This window comes from Miniopterus schreibersii (assembly GCF_964146895.1).
Source record: "Miniopterus schreibersii genome assembly, chromosome: 2".
Lineage (NCBI taxonomy): Eukaryota > Metazoa > Chordata > Mammalia > Chiroptera > Miniopteridae > Miniopterus > Miniopterus schreibersii.
This window is the reverse complement of record NC_138102.1, coordinates 176,737,722-176,758,109: the sequence shown is the minus strand read 5'-3', so window position 1 is coordinate 176,758,109 and position 20,388 is coordinate 176,737,722. Positions and strand designations below refer to the sequence as shown.

General features: G+C 37.1%; 1 protein-coding gene across 9 annotated transcripts in view; it reads right to left on the bottom strand.

The window, feature by feature from the left end:
* Window positions 1–20,388, bottom strand: part of RIC8B (RIC8 guanine nucleotide exchange factor B) — a 99,737-nt gene that overhangs the window by 52,284 nt on the left and 27,065 nt on the right. For all 9 annotated transcript variants that reach the window (XR_013998308.1, XR_013998309.1, XR_013998310.1 and 6 more), the window contains exons 3-4: window positions 11,424–12,032; window positions 1,529–1,623 (exon numbers count right to left, since the gene is read on the bottom strand). Coding sequence is in view for 4 of the 9 variants with exons in the window: in XM_081130336.1 (XP_080986462.1) it covers window positions 1,529–1,623; window positions 11,424–12,032 (704 nt within the window). In the remaining 5 variants the exon portion in view is untranslated. The remainder of the gene's footprint in view (window positions 1–1,528; window positions 1,624–11,423; window positions 12,033–20,388) is intronic.

Below are 20,388 nucleotides of genomic sequence, written 5' to 3'. Positions count from 1 at the left end.
TAGATTTCTAGTGGCTCTTGATTAGGAAAAAAATTATGGTAAAACAAAATGCTCAATAAAATCTTTTTAGAGGATATGATTTATTGCAGTCATCTGATTATTTTTTAAAGGCACAGTATCAAGAAAATTAAAGGTGCTTTTAATCTGCAGCTGCATAAAACTATTACACTTTTTAACTGTGACAAAAACACAATCTTCTGAAGACTTGCAGGGTAGAGTACATAAAGATAACCTACCAACAAACTCATTACAATATCAAATAATAAACTGCCAATCATACCAAAAATAATATGAATTTGTTTGAAAAATAACAAGAGTATGTTTAACTTTATATTCTGGTTGTGTTTCTATAGTTTTATTTAAACCATATTTTGGAAAACAGAATATTATAAGTGTTCAAAAGGCCATTTCTACTATTAAGAACACAACTTTTAAATTTATTTGTAAAGCAGAGGTAATGCCGTTACATTTTCGCAGATTTAATTTTTTTGAATTGTTTAAACTGCCACTTGTAGCCCGGCCAGGCAAGGCTCAGTGGTTGAGTGTCGACCTAGGATCCAGGCGATCAGGGTTCAATTCCCGGTCAGGGCACATGCCCGGGCTGCAGGCTTGATCCCCAGTTGGGGGCATGCAGGAGGCAGCCGACCAATGACTCTCTCATCACTGATGTTTCTCTCTCTCTCTCCCTCTCCTTTCCTCTCTCTGAAATCAATAAAGATATATTAAAAAAATTATTAAAAAAAGCCACTTGTATTATTATAAAGTACCATGAGAAGTTTTATGTTAATGTGAGAAGTCTTGTTACTGCAAATCTGATCTCAAATGGAAAGTAAGAAAACTAGAAAAATGCACTAATACTTACTCCGTTGTTCTCAGAGAATGATAAATTTTAACAGTAATCCATTAATATTCTAACAGGCAAGTCATAAAACATTCTTTATATTATATTAACTGTTATTTATATATTAATACTTGAGACTGCGATCCAATTCTTGTAAGTTTATAAAATTTAACACTGCTAAAGATATATTTTTTGGTAACTACAATGAAATTAGTGACCATATTAGTTAAGTGTAGTAATTAAAAGCAGGATTCAAATCCAAGCTCTTTCACTTATTAGGGCTATATATGATCTTGGGGAAATTGCTTGATCTTTTTATGTCTCAGTTTCACCATCTATTGAAAGGGGAAAATAGTAGTACCTACCTCATAAGGCTGGTGTGATGATTAAAAGGAGTTAATCTTTATTAAGAACTTAACATAATGCCACACACACTATTTAATAACTGTGTACTATTATTATAGTTGTTCTGGGTTTTCTTGTTGAATGCAACAAATTCCAAATTCTCTTCTCTTGTTGGGGCTTAATTTATAAGTCAAAGGGGACAGAATGAAAATTTCTCATCAGAGCATAATAATGATTTCTAACCTACCAGTTACCTGACTTACTAAGATATTTTCACTTTCTTGTGCTTATAACAATTAAAATTAGATGCATAAAAATAGTAAGAACTGAGAGGTTACCTACCTGTGCAGCTCTTCTGTTTTGTCTTCAGTTGGACCTGCGATTAGTAAACAATGGCGAAGGACAGCTGCCATGACACGGAACTGATGAGAATCACTCTATGGCAAATAAAAAAGAGCGGAGGAAAAATAGATTGAATGCCTTAATGAAGGAGTCTGCTACATCACTACATCCCTGGGAGTCATCTTATGGCCCACTGCCCTTCAAAACAGTCCTTCTTATCCCATACATGGAGAGGTCATAGTCACTGCCTCACATCTACAGCTACAGCCACTTCCAGAAATGGCTGAAACCAGAAGTTGCTGATTTAGCCGCTCCCTTAGGACATGTCAGGCAAAGACAGACATAATCAGCATCCATGTATTACCTGCTCTGTTTTACCTTAAGATAAATTCAACTAGGGATCTTTTCCATTTCTAGAAAGTCTAGATTCTTTCGTTTGATAGTATACTGTTCTGGTTTAGTAGTCACTGAAAAAGTTCATATAGATTGTAATGCTATCAGATATTTTAGGAATGGGCTGTACATCCTTACTAAAAATGTCTCATCTCTTAACTTTCAAAGTAATGGATTAAAACCTATAATTTGTCAACTTCATTTTAATGAATCTTGTTAATCTCCTAGTTCCTCCAAATCTTATATAATCTAACAAACAATAGGGCATACTTTCATTACTCATAATGCAGATGACAATATTTTAAACATAACACCATCATGGGTAGGTTTGAAAGAGATGAAGGCCTCAGTGGCATAATAGAAAAAGCACTGCACTTGGAGCACTGCACTTGCAGGTTGTGACCTTAAGACAAATTGCATAGATTCTCTGAGCCAAAGTTTCCCTATGTGCATCTCCACAAACAGGAGGTTGTTAGGGTTTAAATGAAAGAAGATGCTATACATGAAAGTGCTCAGTACTTTCTATGAAACATTTGAAGGTGAGGAGCAAGAATGAGGGAGAAAGGAAACAAAGAGTGAGACTGATGGAGCTGAAACACGTGATAATGAAATAACTGTGTGTTGGGGGAAGGGTAAAGGAGAAGAGGGGCCAGTGGGATGCCAGAGACAGAAGGCGGGCAGGGTTGGAATGAATGCTGTCCCTTTCACCATCCACCTTCAAATGCTTGAATGAAAATTCTCTAATATGTAAATATACTTATTTACCCCAAACTACACAAAGCACACTGAAATGCATGCAAAACTCATCCATTACTTAACTCTCAATCATATTTTCTTTGGTTTTGAAAATTAACTGGGAATGTACTTCCTTTTAAGCTAGATTTTCCTTTATTTTAGATATCATAATTCTCCTCTTCTCATTCTGATGTTGACAGGCCTCTTGAAAAATTATCCACTTTGGTCTTTCCATTATTTGCAATGGTGAACCCCAAATCCTACTTCCTTCTATTCCATTTCCTCCTGTCCCAATTTTCATAACACCAATTCCCAAGCTGTACCCTGTATTTGCAATGTCTTTTTTTTTTTTTTTTTAATCATAAATCCACTAAACCCTATTTCTCTTCTCAAAACAACTACTGAAACCCCTGACTGTTGCCTCCATGGCATAAGATTCCTTTTCACCCTCTGGGTCTAAGCTAAAATATCTTCTCAGAGAAGCCTCTTCTTTGACCACCTTATCTAAGGAGATCCTTTCCTTCATTATTATTCTCTACCACTACATCTTGTTAGGATTTCTGTCATGAAATCATGATTTGTTTATATACTTGCACATACATGGTCTTCTCCAGTAACCTATTACCTTCACAAGTTTAGAGGGCATGTATATAATAGGTGTTCAATTATTTTTAAAAATTTATTGATTTTTAGAGAGAGAGGGATGAGAAGAGACAGGGAGAGAAACATCGATTCAGTGTTCCACTTATTTATGCATTCATTGGCTGATTTTTGTAGGTGCCCTGACTAGAGATAAAAACCCACAACTTTGGTGTATGGGGTCGATGTTCTAACCAATGGAGCTACTCAGCCAGGGCTCAATCATTTTTAATGTAAATGGTAAAACAAACAAAATGTCCAAATTGTAAGTGTACAGCTAGATCAACTCTCACAAAATGAGCACATCCATATATAATAAGCACAAAAATGATGCAATGCCAAGATTAATAACCTCAGAATTCCCTCTTGGCCGCTTCTAAGGATATTCCCCCACTACTCATGGGTAATTCTAACCTCTAGTATCACAGGTCAGTAGTTTCTGTTGTCACTGAACTTTATATGAATGGAATCATAAAATATAGACTCCTTTTTATCTGATTGTGAAATTCATGCTGTTGTGTGTAGGTACAGTTTGTTCAGTTTCACTGCTTGAGAGCAGTGCTATTCGCAGTGCAGTTTGTGAACCACTGCTTGCCCACACCATTTGCCACTGATCTGCAATGCCACGAGTACAGAAGGTGCCCCATGCGAGCATTTAGAAACTGTCGAGCAGTTTGACATTGTGTGTAATATATTATACAAGAGTTTCATTCTGACAGCTAGTGGGGAAATCTGGTTCTTTACCAGTTAGGTTAAGAAAGCACTGCTGTATACAATGAATACATTACAATTTACCTCTCCATCCTACTCTTTTTTTGCTGTTGTAATCCTCACCCAAGGATATTTTTTCCATTGATTTTTAGAGAGAGTGGAAGGGAGGAAGAGGAGCTGAGAGAGACAGAAACATCTATATGAGAGAGAGACATCGATTGGTTGCCTCTCGCATGTGACCCGACAGGAGCCAGGGACTGAACCTGCAACCCAGGTATAGTGCCCTTGACTGGGAATCAAACCAGAGACCCTTAGGTTCTCAGGCCAGCACTCTAACTAGTGAGCTACACCAGCCACTAGCCTACTCTTGATGAACACTTGGATTATTTCCAGTTTTGGGTTATATTGAAGAGTGCTGCTATGCACATATTTCTTTACGTATCATTTGATATGCTGGGTCACAGGGCATATACGTATGTGAAGCTTTAGAAGGTACTGACTGCCAAACAGTATTTCAAAGTATTTAAACCAATTTATACTCCCACCAGTTTTTAACGGCTATGCCAATACTTGGTATTGTCAACCTGTTAAATTTTAGTCATTCTTGTGTGCAGTAGTCTCATGGTTTTATTATGCATTTTCCTGATGACTAATAAAGTTGAACACCTTTTCATATGTCTATTGGCCATCTAGATAGCTCTGTAGTAAAGGGCCAGTTCAACCCTTTTGCCTATTTTTTTTTTTTAAATATATCTTTATTGATTTCAGAGAGGAAGGGAGAGGGGGAGAGAGAGAGAGAAACATTAATGATGAGAGAGTCATTGATCGGCTTCAGCCTGCAACCCGGGCATGTGCCCTGACCGGGAATCGAACCCTGATTGCCTGGATCCTAGGTGGACACTCAACCGCTGAGTCACGCCCGGCTGGGCTGCCTATTTTTCTGTTGGGTTGACTGACTATTTGTATCGATTTGTAGGACTTTTTAATGTATTCTGGATAAAGTCCTTTATTGCATATATGTGTTGCAAATATCTTCTCCCACTTGGTGGCCTGCTTTTTTACTTTCTTCTCTTGATAAACTCATATTAATGAAGACCAATTTGTCAAATTTTCCTCTATGGTTTGATCTTTATTTTGTCCTGATCTAGAAATCTTTGCCTATTTAAGAAATACTTGACTTATTTAAGATACAGTCATGAAGATAATTTTCTGTTTTCTTCTTGGAGCTTTATTATTTTCCCTTTTATATTCAGTTCTCTTATCCATCTCAAATTAGTTTTTTTGTGTATGGTACAAGGTAGAAACTCAAATTTGTTTTTTTCCATATAGCCACACAATTGATCCACTGCAATTTTTAAAAAAGCCCACCTTTCCCCCACTGTACTTCAATGTTACCTATATCATAAACCAGTTGACTATATATGTGTAGGTTTATTTCTAGATTCTTTATTCTATTCCATTAGTCTAGGTCTCAACAAATATTTGTTGAGTTAGTGCTATTATTTAAGAAGTATTATTTAACAAAGGTTAGAGTGGACACTATTTCCTACTGTTGGCTATCTTGCTGTGTGATTTTCCATAAATAATTTAAACTCTCTGATCTTTAGTGTCCTCATTTCTCAAATGGGGTTAAGGCTATCTCATAAGGATGACAGAACGATTAAAAAGAATTACTCCTTATAAAACGCTGTACAACCCAGTTTATACAACTGTCATTTACTTGCTTCATGATCTTAGTTTTGATATCTTTAGGGCATCAATATTCTCTCCTCTGAAATCATACTATCTCCAAAGGCTGTGAAGGAAAAGAAGTCTCTAAGGAGAAAGGGAAGAGAAAGTAAGCAGGTTTGTTGTGATAGTGAATATGAAAATGAGATGACAAAACTCAGGAAATTCTTTGGGATCTCTTTATATAGCCTTTATTTCTTAATTACAGATTCTACTGTACTTTTCCTTTTTTTTTCCTCCAGTGCAAACTATAGATTTCACTTTTGTTTGGTAAAGGTATCAATTTCCTAACACCTTTTCATTCAAAGCTTTAACTGACCTAATCAATGCCTAAGAGAAAGTCTGAAGGGAGACTAGTTCATACCAATGAGTCCTAATCTGGTTTTGTTATCTCAGGGTAGTTCTAATTACTTTGATAAGATTTAGGAAACTTGTCCTATAGAAATTCAATTTCAAGTCTATAAAAAGTGAAACAGCCCAGGCCAGTTTGGCTCAGCGGTTAGAGGGTCGGCCCGAAGACCAAAGGCTCGAGGTCAAAGGCATGTATGTGGGTTGCAGGTTTGATCTGAGGCTCTGGTCCAGGCGCATGTGGGAGGCAATTGATCAATGTGTTTCTCTCAGATCAATGTCTGTCTGTCTGTCTGACTCTCCCCCTTCTTCCTCCCTTCCACTCTCTCTAAAAATCAATGGAAAAAATATCCTCAAATAAGGATTAACAAAAAAATAAAAATGAAAGTGAAACACACATACAGACACAGACATGTGGGTGCAAATGCATGTAAACATTCTTATCTGGAAATATTTCGGGTAGCTTTTCATCCTATGTTTTACCCTGGCCCTACTGCTTACTTCTATCATAATTATTTGTCTACTAAATTGTGTATGTTCAAAGATCTCTGTCTCCTTACAGGCAAAAATTACTTTACCTCTTTTGTATTTATCATGGTACTGGGCATAAAGTAATAAATGCTTTTTTGAATTAACTTACAAAAGGAAATATAAATGTTATAAAATAAAGAGCAGTAATTCCAAAAAGACTAGAAATCTGCTCGTATAAACAATGTCATTAAATTTTTTAGGCTTCTAGAAATTCTTTTACTAGCTTTAAACATTTAAAAGGTTTAATAAACTTTCCTCCCTTCCTGTCAACATCAGGCGATTTCTCATATACAGATATCAAACTATATCACATTTTATTTTTCATTAAGAAAACATTTACTGAACACTACTTTGTGCTAGGTATGATGCCTAGTGCAAAGGCTATGCCAGTGAGGTTAGACATACTCCCAAAGATCTAGAACATATGGCATTTGAAGCAACTGTGCATTGCTGAGGTGATTCTTTTTTATTTTCAAACCTATAGAAAATATAGAGAATAGTAAATAATGTAACAAATAGTTGTATATCCACCTATGTTATATGTCTGATTTTCCTATTAGACTGCTAATTTTGTGAGGGCACTGACGCTTTATCTTGCATCTTGTGTGTCTAACACAGAACCTGGCACATACTGGGCAATAAATGTTTGTTGAAAAAATGATTCAGCAAAAAACATGGCACAGCTTGAAGGTTTATTTTTACTTAATTAACATCATGTCCTTTTTCTTATATTTCCTTCAAATCCTCTAAAATAATCATGGAACTAAACTCTTCTGTTACAATGTGTGACAGTCCCAATTACCTTCTACGGATACTCACTGCTTTGTTTCACTCAAAAAGCATCCTTTGACTACTCAGTACTCGAACTACTTCTCTGTTTGCACTTGGTTATCTGGCTCTACTGTGGCTGTTGGTCCTTGTATTGTCTCACTGTATTGCACTGACACCTGGGAAGTACTATAGAAGGGAATGTGTGCTAAGTAAGTGATCTCTACAATAACATGCTTTCCTCCATCAACAGAGAAGTGTAACAAAGGGTTAAAGGAGAAGAAAGACAAGACCTTTTAAATTCACTTTTCTAGAACTGACTTCAGGTCCTGCTATGGAAATCGTCTGACCTTCTTAAACACATTACTTTTAGGAAGGGAGAGAAAAAGGGAGGGAGGGAGAAAAATAAGACTGACACCACATGTGGAAATGAGGCCAGCTACATTTCCTACTGAATGGAAAGAAATCCCCAAATTAATCTGTAGAAGGAATTTAACACTGAAGCATGAACCTAAAAATGAACAAATGGCACTAATTTGCTAAGCCTCAAGAAAAACCTAGTCATTAATTTTCTGTTTATGGTGAATTGTAAATGAACAGTCATAAAAATAACTACTAAAACGGTTAAAACCAAAACCAAACATCTGTATTTTCTGTAATGGTTGAACTGTAAAATAGGTAATTGTTTTAAAAAATGAAATGCCCGGGGTTTGGAATGATATAAACTTGCACTATTCTTCTGAAAGTCAATTTGGCAATGCATATTAATAAACCTTAAAGTTTTGAAAAACCCTTTGACCCAACAATTCTAGGAATTTATCTACAAAGTTTTTACAGTAAGAAATTCACTATATTACTATTTGAAATAGCAAACAATTGCAAATAGTTTAAATGCCTACACGTAGGGTATTCGCTAAAGGAGAATAAGGGGCTTAATAAGATCTTCATGAGGACTTATCAACCTATAACAAATAGGAGAAGAAAGCAGTTATACAAATTCTTTTTGGTTGCACAACTTTTTATCCAAGAAAGGAAATCTAGTTCCACGTAACAGCAAGAGCAATAGCAACAATCAAATGTGCTCTATTAAAAAAAAAAAAAAAGTTTTTATTGATTTTAGAGAGAGAGGAAGGAAGAGCGAGAGACAGAGAGAAACACTGACTGGATGCCTCCTGCATGGCCCCAACTGGGGACCAAGCCCAAAACCCAGGCACGTGCCCTGACTGGGAATCGAACTGGTGACCTTCTGGTGCATGGGATGAGGCTCAACCACTGAGCCATATAGGCCAGAGCTCAAATGTGCTCTTTTTAAAGTAAAGCTCAGGAACCTGGAGCACTGCTCACTCATCCCCAGGGGCTACTCCTAGGAACTTTATGGCTTCAAGGAACACATTTTGAAAAGCATTACTCTATGAGAACATTTGCTGTGAAAAAAAGATCAAGATTATAAAATCACTCTTTCTGTAAAAAAATGTATACATATGTTAATATTTATATATTATACAATGGAGAATGGTTAAAAACATATACATCAAAATGCAACTAGTGCTTATCTTTGAGTGGTAGGTAATGTGTATTTGCTTATTGCTTGTATGCCCTTTTCCCCATGGATCTTCTATAATTAGCATGTATTATTTTTGTAAAAAGAAAAATAATATTATTTTTAAAGTTATATTTTAAAGTTGGATTTCTTCCGTACAATAAGATTTCTATATCCCTTTACTTCAATTGGCATTTTAAAGTATTAACAATTCTTTAGATACTTGCTCAACTGGAGAAAGATGAGTTTCATTTGACAATCAAGGAGATACTAAAACTCAGGTAAATGGACTCTTACTGGCAAGTTTCTCTGCATCCTTATTATAGATTTTCTTTCTTTTTATTTTATTTTATAGATTTTCCCTATGTTGTGGGTGCCTCACTAAACAACATTCTATGCTGATTTCATCCCCCATTTAGCTGAATCATTCTGTCTTCAGATCTCAGGAGAGATTTTCAAGTGACTGTACTAAGTACTCTCAATCATTGCATTGTTTCTCTCCTACACAATTTAAATTATAATTTGTTTATTTATTTATTACTTGTTTCACCAAAACTGGAGTTTCATGAAGGCAGAGAGTACATCTGTGATTGCCAATGCATTACATAACACCCAGCATAAAACCTAGCAATTGTCCATAAATATTTGTTGATGGACTGAATGATTGACTGTGTTAAAATTTGAATCTGGAGATTCAAGTGGTTTAAAATAAACTTTCCCACACTCTTGCCTAAATGGGTTGGCAAGATACTATTTTCAATATTGTTTAAATTTCTGATAACTATATAATAGCCCAGAGTCACATTAACCGGGTACATTTTATAATGGCTGTATCATCTGATCCACAACTCACAGGAGGCACTAGGTCTGCTGAGATGGCCTGCTGTAGGGCTACTGATCCTCTCTCAGATACCTCTGGAGAATAAACATTCTATAACACAGAATGAGTATCTGCCCCTTCAACATTTTCTAAAGCTTCTTCCAGCCCCACTCATGAGGGCTAATTTCAACTTACTGATATATATTACATGTTGTCCATACATATATTGATATATAGCCATTGAATTATAAACCTTTTTGTCAAGAATCTGAACAGTGTAAGCTACTATTTTAGACACAATTTAAATAACAGGGGCTCCAACAATGGCAAACCAACAGTCTCAGAAGAGCTCTTGCAACTAAATGGAAAACTTAAAAACACCAAAACAAACAGTGTAAGAAAAATAACCATAGAAGGTACCAAATAAGCACAGAGACATAACATTTTAAATACTTCCAAATATTTGGTTTCAAAGCATAAATGGAGCATGTGGGCTTTCCACATCTTTTTCTGCCAAGTCCCAGGAAAAACTGACCATACTACGGTCATCTAAAATAGCTGTTAGGACTGATCTTCAAATATTTGGTTTCAAAATATAGACCTATTTGCACTTTAAAACTCAGATGCCTGCATACTCCCACTATAGCACTGCACTGAGATAATCCTTTCAAAGTAAGTTGCTCTCTAAAAAAGAGATCTCTATTCATGGTGAGAACTGCTTCAAATGGACACAGCAAAATGTTAACTTAAGTCCTAAAGTCAACTGTCAGAAAAGATCATTGACACCAAAATGCTATTCTTTCTTTTTTCTTTTTTTTTAAAGGCAGAGGCTTAATTTCACCAGTTATTTAAGGTTAAGTAGAGAAGGTAAATGTGAAATGTTAAGATTCTAGAAACAAGGAGTAAAAGTTTACATCCACTTCACTTAAAATTGTTGACTTCCTTAAACTAAGTTTCTTGTTTAGCATATTGTTCTTGTGGGTACTCAGATATAAACTATCAAATCTGCCTCACTTTGGGTTGCTGGACAGTCCAAGCCACAGAAAAGGATCTTAGTCTAGAAATAAGTCAAGTGGTTTAAAATAACCGTTCCCATACTCTCATGTAATTATGCTTGTTTTCTAGGATTGTACAAGCATGGGTATCTAGTTTTAGTCCTACACTTCTGTTATCTAACACTGTAAAGTGACACTCTAGGAGACTAGGATGATACTCGATACAGCATCTTTTATCTTCTGAGCAGACATTAATTCTGATTGATCAATTTCAACTGGTTTGATTTGTCTTAACTTTTAAGACAGCCACTGAAAATGCCTAAACCTTCATGAATCACACTGTTTTGTTTCCCTTAAATCTTATAATTTAAACCTTGTTCCTGAAAGAGGCACTCTACTCTTAAAAAGAAAAAAAAAAGACACGTGATAGTACAACTCAGAAAAGGAACTATATCTGGCATCTTACAAACAGTAGTCCATCTTTATCCTATTCTTCTGATAAGTGTTACACAAATGGAAAGAGTAAGACTTAAAATGGTTAAGAAATTAATCCTGAGTCATACAACTGTAATGGGGGAATTTGAAATTTTTCCATTTCCAGACTTAGCATTCCTCCCTTGCAGGCAGCTCTACGGATGCCCCAGACCAATTAAATTCCACAGTAAACAATACCCTTCTTAACCTTACCTCTTTATGCACCTTCCAACTGTCTACTGTCACATTGAAGAGAGCTTTGAGGGCCTCAATGGCACAGTCTGTCTCCTGAGGTGAGAGAGGAGGTCCATTATGGTCTATGGCCGACTCATACTCATCGGTCCACTTGATGCTAAAGGCACTTTCCAAGATCTGGGTTAGCAGCGGTAGTCCCTGGAGCTCGTAGCGCAATTGTGACCTGATGTCGGTGTGCAAAAGTGACAGGACAAAGAGCAAGCGCAAGTCAAAGCACTTAATGTCATTGATAAACTTTCGGTCCTTGCACTTTCTCAGGAGGTTACAGAGCTTTGCAGCAAGGTTAAGTTCCAGGCTGAGCTGCTGTGCCATCTGACTGTTGAACACTATGTTACACAGACATTTTAATGACTCCACAATAACTGGGAACTCTGACACCTTCTCCAAAGAATCATCTGACTCATTCAGCTTCGCTAGTCGCAGCAGTATCTGCATGTTTTCCTTGGTTGTTACAGGAACTAAAACCTTTTTGTCTCTGGAGAGAATGCGGAGAACTTCCAGGCAGGACACTTGACATGTTGTTGGGATGTCCTTTATAAGAACTTTAAATATGCCTTCACAGAGTTTCTGAAAAACAAGATTGAGAATGCAAAAATCATTATTTGGCTTAAAATAGAATGCTTTTCTACTAATATATTTAATAGCAGTTCAAGATCTGGCTAAAAAGATTATTATTTTTAAATCACAAAATGTTAGAACTGAGAGAGACCTTATTTTGGTACACTTCTTTCACTTTACAGATACGGAAATTAAGGACTAGAGAGGTTAAGTTGCTTGTACTGGGCCAGAGTGAATTAGTGGGGTAGTAAGAGCTAGAGTATGGGTTTCCTCACTTCCAGTCATTATTCTTGCTATAAAATCACTTATCCTCTTTTAAATGAACTAGTCTCAAATTTCCCAAGTAGCTTTGTTCTCAATGGATTTTTAACTTCAGACTGCACATAATATCAGGATGGAAGGCAATCAGTCTGAATCATAGCTGTTCTGTTTCCAGAAGTAAAGATTAATGTCTAGAGATTTGGTGCACAACTGCTCACAAGTTCTCATAAAAAGACTTTAAAAAGTATGCATTTCTGCCAAATTTTAGTGGTGATATTTCTTCTGAATTTATAGTTCTGTCAGTAGTTCCATGTTTTATGAACCTTAGAACTCTCTTTAGCTAACATGTAATAACATTTAATCATTGAGTGACACCCCAAAGGTGATCTTCTGCAGACAAAACTGCTAAAAATTATTCTAAGTTGGGGTCCAAAGAGGTCTTAGCTAGCATATGTGATGCCTTTGAACCAGTCACAAAAAGTTGCCCCTCTCCATGCCAAATAACTGCAAAAGAGTGTTCCTAGTTGGTGGACAAATTTTTTAAAAAGCCCCTTCCTCTAGCAGCCCTGTGCCAGCACACATGGCTCAGGAAGCTCAGAGTGTAGGAAAGGTCTTAGTTCTCTGTTCTCGGTGCAGAGCACAGATTACACACATATGCAGTAGGCCTGGTTCCAAATCTGCTACTACTATATCAGAAACAGTTCTTTTAAGATGAACCCAGAATGTACTCTCTCTTGAATTTTTTGAAAAATAGTTATTTCTATCATTGCCAAATTTAAGAACCACTGATTATTCTCCCAAAATTCAAAATATCCTCCATAAACCGCAGGTCTGGGTCTCTCGCTTATGCCTTATATATGTGGAGCAAGCAGGCATAACCATTCCACTACTAACCATTTCTGTACCTGTTACATTTTATAAAAACAACAGCAACAACAACTATGACCAATATAAGATTTTACAAAGTTTCTATTAACCTATTATTAGACTTTAACTCTTAAAAAAAGGCTCTCTGTGGGTCCAGAATTATGATTTTGGCAGGAATCCCAGGCTATGTGCACCTTCTCAGCAGATCTTAGTCATACAGCTATGGAAATGAAGCCAATTAGAAACGTTCTGTAAATGGAGGTAGGAAGGAAATTAACCTGACAAGCTAAAAAATTGTAACAATATCAACTCTATCCCTACCATACCTGATAACTAGAAGCGTCTTTCATTTAATGTTTTAATATCGTTAAATCATTTTAAAAAATGAATGCGGTTTTGGGGTAGGGTAAAGTATAATGTGCCCATTATTAAAAATATATAAAAAAGGAAAAATTTTCTCCCATCTTTCACATCCAAAAACCGCCCCCCCCCCCAATTCTCACACAACTTCTTATGTTATATTCCTGGGGGTGGGTTCTGATAACCTTTGCTCCTACATAATTTTACTCAAGAGGGAAATCATCTACATTCATATTTAAGAAATATAATATTATAAAATACTATATATGTGAATCTGGAGTTCTACATACCCTTCTTTCTAAACCAAAACAACAATCTAGAGGGAATATGGCTCCTTTCTTCCTCTGCCTTCAGACTCAAGAAAGAAAAGAAGCAAAGCATGAGTATAAACTGGAATAGCCACGGCTATAAACAAATGGACTGTGAAACTCTGGGACATAAGGCAGCTACAGGAAAGAGATTAGAGGTGCCTACAAAATTTATAGTTAAAAACTGCCTCATCTGTGGGCTTACAGCAAATTGACTAGCAACCAAAGGCAAGAATTCTAGTTTTAAAGCAGTTTTTAATCAATCTAGTTTTAAAGCAAAGTTTTCTTAAACATGTAACTTCTCATTACAGACTTGAGTCATGTGATGACTGTTAGGTAGCTTTTTGCTATAATGTCTCTTGAAAAGTAATACCACTTCTTGGACAATGACACTACCCCCATTTTTGGTATTACAACTTTTTTAAAAAAAACCACAGACATACTCAAAATATTTAATAGACATTCACTGCTTTATTCAGTACAACCATTTCTATTCAGAGAATATTATAAAGGACAAATTAATAAATCATGTACCACATTTGGATGAATCAGAAAAGCTGGCTTCGTATATGTACACCAAGCAAGAGGATTGAAGAGGTAGTATTTTTTACAATTGCTCCATCTGTTGAGTATGCACACTGCTTGTTTTAAAGGCTTCTGTATTTTGCCCTAACAGTATTTTTCTGCGCTATGACTATTTTTTTTCATTGATTTTACTCTCCTTAAAACATGCCTTGCTCTCTTGAAAAGCTTTCTATAGCTCATTGTTGCTCACAGAATTGAACTGTAATGAGCACAGCGTCTTCTTTCCTACTGCGGTCTGTCATAATCCCCAGCCCTTCCTTTTCCAGGTGCTTCAAACTGACTCCCAGTGCCCTAACCATATGTCCTGAGTTGTTTCCCCTGCTGTTCCTTCAGCATGGCATGCCCTGGCACCGTGTCTGCTGGTTAGAACCCCATTCTTTTTCTAAGGCTTAGTTTGAGGTCTGAGGGGTCTACAGACCTCCTCAGCCACTCCCTCCTTTGTTTTCCTTCTGTCTGTGCCTGCAACAGCACTTAGTTTTTGCCTTTTTATAGAATGAGCTGTTGGGGGCATCTCACTCCTTCTCAAGACCCCTTGAGAACAGAGGCTGTTTCATTGGCATCCCAGTGGCTGGTCCAGGTGTGCTATAACTATTTTTAAGTGCAAGAAAACCACAAACTCCCAAAGTTACCTGCCTTGAAGTTTACCACCTGACTCTCCAGCACTTTCCAAAGAATGACTTCTTTGTATTCCTCCTTCACCAGCCACCACTCACTATCAAGTCTTCTTTTGTTTGTAAGTACAACAGACCATCATTACATTTTAGGTAAAAACATTTTTATTTACTTTCGAAGTATTCATTTCTACAAACTTGTTTTCTTTGTTCAGTTGATATATTTTTAATCTAAAAATTATTTTGGTATTGCAGATAATCATGAAACATACTTTTTTCCATTAAAATAAATAAAAATATTTTCTGATATTGGTAACTTTTCACTTAGAGGTCAGGTTTTCAGGAATGAACTAAAGTCATAAACCAAAGGTTAGGTATGCTTACAAAGTATAATTACTAAAAAATCAAAGAGTCTGAGAAAGGCCCTTTAAAGATGCACATAAGCATAGTAAGCCATAGCTATTGCCATAAAGTTAGAGTGTAAGACCCATTAGCCTAGACTCAAGAGTAAGATCCCAAACTGTTCCTCAATGCTAATACCAGGTATAAAAAAGATTTAGCAGTTTGCTCCTGAACTGAATCTCTAGAGTATACTACAGCAGAGGTGGTCAAACTTCAGCATGCACCATAATCACCTAAAGGGATTGGTAAAACCCAGATTGTTGCAGCTCATCCCGTTTCTGATTCAGTAGATCTGGAGTGAGGCTCCAGAACTGGAATTTTTAACAAGTTCCCAGTTGATGCTGCTGCTGCAAGTTCAGGAGCCACACTCTGAGAACCACTGAACTACAGTTAACAATGGGCTGATGGAACTTGGCTGTTAGGGGGTTGTGGTAAACTGGGAGCAACTGACTGGATAAGCATAGGAAAGTGGGCAGAGTGGAAAGCAATTAGCACAAATACTTTAACTTCTCCTTGACTGTCCTGTGCTGAAGAGGTTCATGGGTGGCAGGAATAGAAATGAAATGTCACTGTGTGGTCACATTACCTTTCTTAAATGTTAAAAACTACTATAAGTATTATGCATATTACTTGTTTAAGGTCAGGGATCCTGGGCATGAAACTGGTTCAATTTACCATGGACTCTAGGACCAGAACAGTGTTGTAATTAAGAGCAGGGGTTCTGGATTTAAATAGCTTGTGTTCAAACCTTGGCTCTTCTATCATCTTCTAACAGTGTGACCTTGGCAAGTTGCTTAGCATCTCTGGGTCTCATTTACTGTACGAATTAAATGACATTACACATGTGTGGCACTTAGAATAGTGCCAGGCATGTGATAAGTACTGGTTATCTTTTATACATTACTGTAAGATAAAATCTCAACATCCTCATGCTAGCAATTAGGATCCTCCAACCTGCTTTTTGAGTCTTCTCTTTCATAGTATTCACCTATTAAACCCTTCTCTTTAGCTATATTCCTTTCCAAATTATCTTGTGCTCTTTTATTTTCTAACTGCCTCCCCTCTACATGCATCAGTCCTTCTCCCTCTTTGACTATTTAAGTTTTAACCATTCCCCAAAGCTAAGCTTAAAATTCATTTTTGATATCAAGTTTTCCCTAACCACTTCACTCCTCAACATTTTTTTCTCTCCAAGGAAAACCCAAACCACAATTTGTAGCAATCATTTGGTACTCAGCACATTCTTCCTGTTGGTTTTTTCTTTCTTTAAAAAAAAAAAAAAAAAGTCTTTATTGATTTCAGAGAGAGGAATTGGGGGGGGGAGAGAGAGAGAGAGAGAGAAACATCAATGATGAGAGAGTCACTGATCAGCTGCCTCCTGCATGCCCCCCACTGGGGATCAAGCCCAAAACCCGAGCATGTGCCTTGACAGGGAATTGAACCACAATCACCTGGATCATAGGTCGACGCTCAACTGCTGAGCCATGCCGGCTGAGCTCTTTTTCTTTCTTTTTTTTTTTTTTTAAATTCACATCCAAGGATATTTTTTCCATTGCTTTTTCAGAGAGAGTGGGGGGAGGGGGGGAGAGAGAGAGACACACACACAATAATGTGAGAGAGACACATCGATTGGTTGTCTCCTGCACGCGCCCCAACCAGGGCTGGGGATTGGGCCTTCAACCCAGGCTGGAATCAAACCTGGGACCCTTCAGTCTTCAGGCCAACGCTCTAACCACCGAGCCAAATTGGCTACAAAAATCTTTTATGTATGTTCCTCAATCTAAGAAATGTTTATTGAACACTTGCTACAGGATTCTTTAAATAATTGCCTGAAGACACTTAGCTAAGAAGCCAAGGACTCAATCCAGATCATCTGACTCCGGTGTGATTTCCACTGTAAGTTAATGATCATACCATAACTGTCTTTCACTTATTAACTGATCTCGAGCCTGTTGCTTTATTAGGCCTCTTTCTTCATCTACACCATGCATTAAGACTCCCTAGGGCGACTTTCCAGATCCAGAATGGTAGGCTTTTCACTATGAATCTTCACTAGGATTAGATTTGGTTTTGCTATGAAACAAACCAACCATAGTATGAAGCATATGTGAACATTCAAATGATCTATCATGACTTACATATGTACTGTTTTAAAAGGTGATTTACAAAAATATTAAAAATCAAAAGTTAAGTTTTATACATTTAAAAAAATGTCTTTGCTTAAAAGACAGCTATCACAGTCCACTACACTCTGGCAACCCAAAAGAAGTTAGAAAACACTTTTGAAACAAATGCCGCTCTAAATTTCTGCAAATTCATGCTAGTTCATGAACTGTCTGTTACTAGAGACAGGTACATGAGTTGAGGAAGGTATAAATAACCGAGAGTATACATTTAGAAACCTTTATAGTAATTTAACGTTGCTGTGACATCCAAGGATGTGATTATTATTTCTTTTAATAATTCCTTTTTATTGTATTTTTAAAAAGTACTGGTCTACTACAAATTAGGGGGAAATAAACAACAAAAAAGAAACAAAAACTTGGTCCTTTGTCACAAATAGTTTGAGAAGCACTGTTCTAGAGAATGCATTTGATCCTATATGTTTTCTTCGATTGTATAACCAAGGTAGTAAAACTAACTCAGATCTCAGAGTAATGAGAAAATAATATAAAACCTCATAAATATGCTTATCTAAGACTTAGTTTGTTAGGCATTGTGATGAAAACTGGTAGTTGTACCAAAATCCATTCTCTTCTTATATAGTATCAGAACTGCGACTGCCTAGCTACACCATGTTCCTCAGCTGTCCTCCATGGCCATGACTGAGTTCTTGCCAATCATATGTGTGTGGAAACATTGTATGTTGTTTTCAGGTTTGGGTCATCAAGACAGTAGGCATGTCTTCTCCACTTTCTTGTCTCCTTCTGCAGCCCAGAACTTGGAAATGGCAGCCCAATATAGGTTAGGACAATGCTCAGATGGTGAAGAAACTAGGCAACTGAATAAATTTATGAGGCAGAGCCACCTACCTGCTGGGTTGATCACCTCAGAAATGATACTTGAAAAAGTAATAAACACCTATATTCCTTAAATCCCTTCTATCCTGGGGTCCATTTGTTGCAACAACTTAGATATCAATTTAAATAGAATGCACCTTTGAAATACGGTGTCCCATCAATGCCCTCTACAGAACATCTTGTATCATCATTCCATAAGTTAAAAAAGTTATATTTCATCTGAATGACTAAGCAACCACTCTCTAAATCTAACACCAAGAGTAGATCAACTTGGCCTGGCTGGTTAGCATATTCATTTGTTCATCTAGTCACCTGTTCATTAAGAATTCAACAAGTGTCTATTTAATAAATCCAAGGCAGTGTCCTTGGTACTACAGAGACAATGGTGAACTTCCAAGGAACTTAAAATTGAGTGGGACAGAATTACAAAGAAACACAAGCTATGGATTAATGTGCTAAGTGCTCTGATAAATTTAAACCAGAGTCTCTCAGCCTCAGTACCACAGTACTGACATTCTGGACTAGCTAATTTTTTTTAAAATATATCTTTATTGATTTCAGAGAGAGGAAGGGAGAGGAAGAGAGAGAGCTAGAAACATCAATGATGAGAGTCCTCATTGATCGGCTGCCTCCTGCACGTCCCCGGCCTGGGGATCGAGCCCGCAACCCTGCATGTGCCCTGACCAGGAATCGAACCGTGATCTCTAGGATCCTAGGTCTATGCTGGACTAGATAATTTTTGTTTTAAGAGACTGTTCTGTGTACTATAGGATATTTACTAGCATCCCTGGTCTCTACCCACTAGATGCCAGTAACACCCTACCACCACCACCACCACCACCACCACCACCACCACCACCACCACCACCTAGTCATGGAAATCGATGTCTCCAGAAACTGTCAAATGTGTTCTGGGGAGAAAAATTGCCTCCAACTAGAACCACTGACTTATGCACTTAATCCAATCTTATGGAATAGAAATGGACCAATTTAGGGAAAAACTTCCTAAGGAAGTGACATCTAAGATGATACCAGAAACGTACGCTTAATTTCCATTTGACCATTTAACAAATACTTGTCTACTATATTCAATACATTGTGCTACATGACAGGTATACATCAGTGAACAAAATAGGTATGATTCTGTTGTGTTATAGGGGTGATAGTCTAATGGGGAAGACAGATAATAAACATAATTAAAATGTTATTAATGTTATGAGGGAAATGAACAGGATGCTATGATAGAAAATAACTGCAGAAAGGATCAACTTTAACTAGAGTGAAGCCAAGTTCTGATGGTGAGAAGCTGCTAGATGTGCAAAGAGTAGAAGAAACAGCAATACAAGCGGAGCCTGTTGTGTTTAAGGTCCTGAAAGCCAGTGTGAGTGATGTTAATGGCAGAGTTCTGTGAGATATAAGCTGGGGTCAGATCATGTAAAGTTTTACAGGTCATGATAAGGAGACTAGACTTTAAATGCTATGAAAAGTCACTAAAAAAGTTTAAGGAAAGGAAAAATACAACCCAATTAAAATTTTGAAAATTCACACTGGCTACTGTGTGCAAATGAATTGAGGGGAACAAAAGCAGCCTCGACATAGCAGAAGCAGTGGAGAGGGAAAGAGGTAGATGGACTTGATATGTAGTTTTGAGGAAAAATTGAAAGTACTTGCTATATGTCGGGGAGAGGGAGGTTTCTGGCTTAAGCAGTGTAGGGCCATTTATGGAGAAGAGGATGACTGGAGGAAGAACAGATTTTGGGGAAAATTCTGTATGACACATTAAGTTTGTGATGCCTAGAGAGGTGTCAAGTGGGAAGCTGAATGTATGTAGCTGGAGCCCCAAGTGGCCATCAGCACTATGCCTGGTGATATGTGAGCATAGGCATTCTGAGCTGTAAGGATGGATGAGATCACTTAGAGAAAAATATACAGAAGGAAGACTATGAGCCCT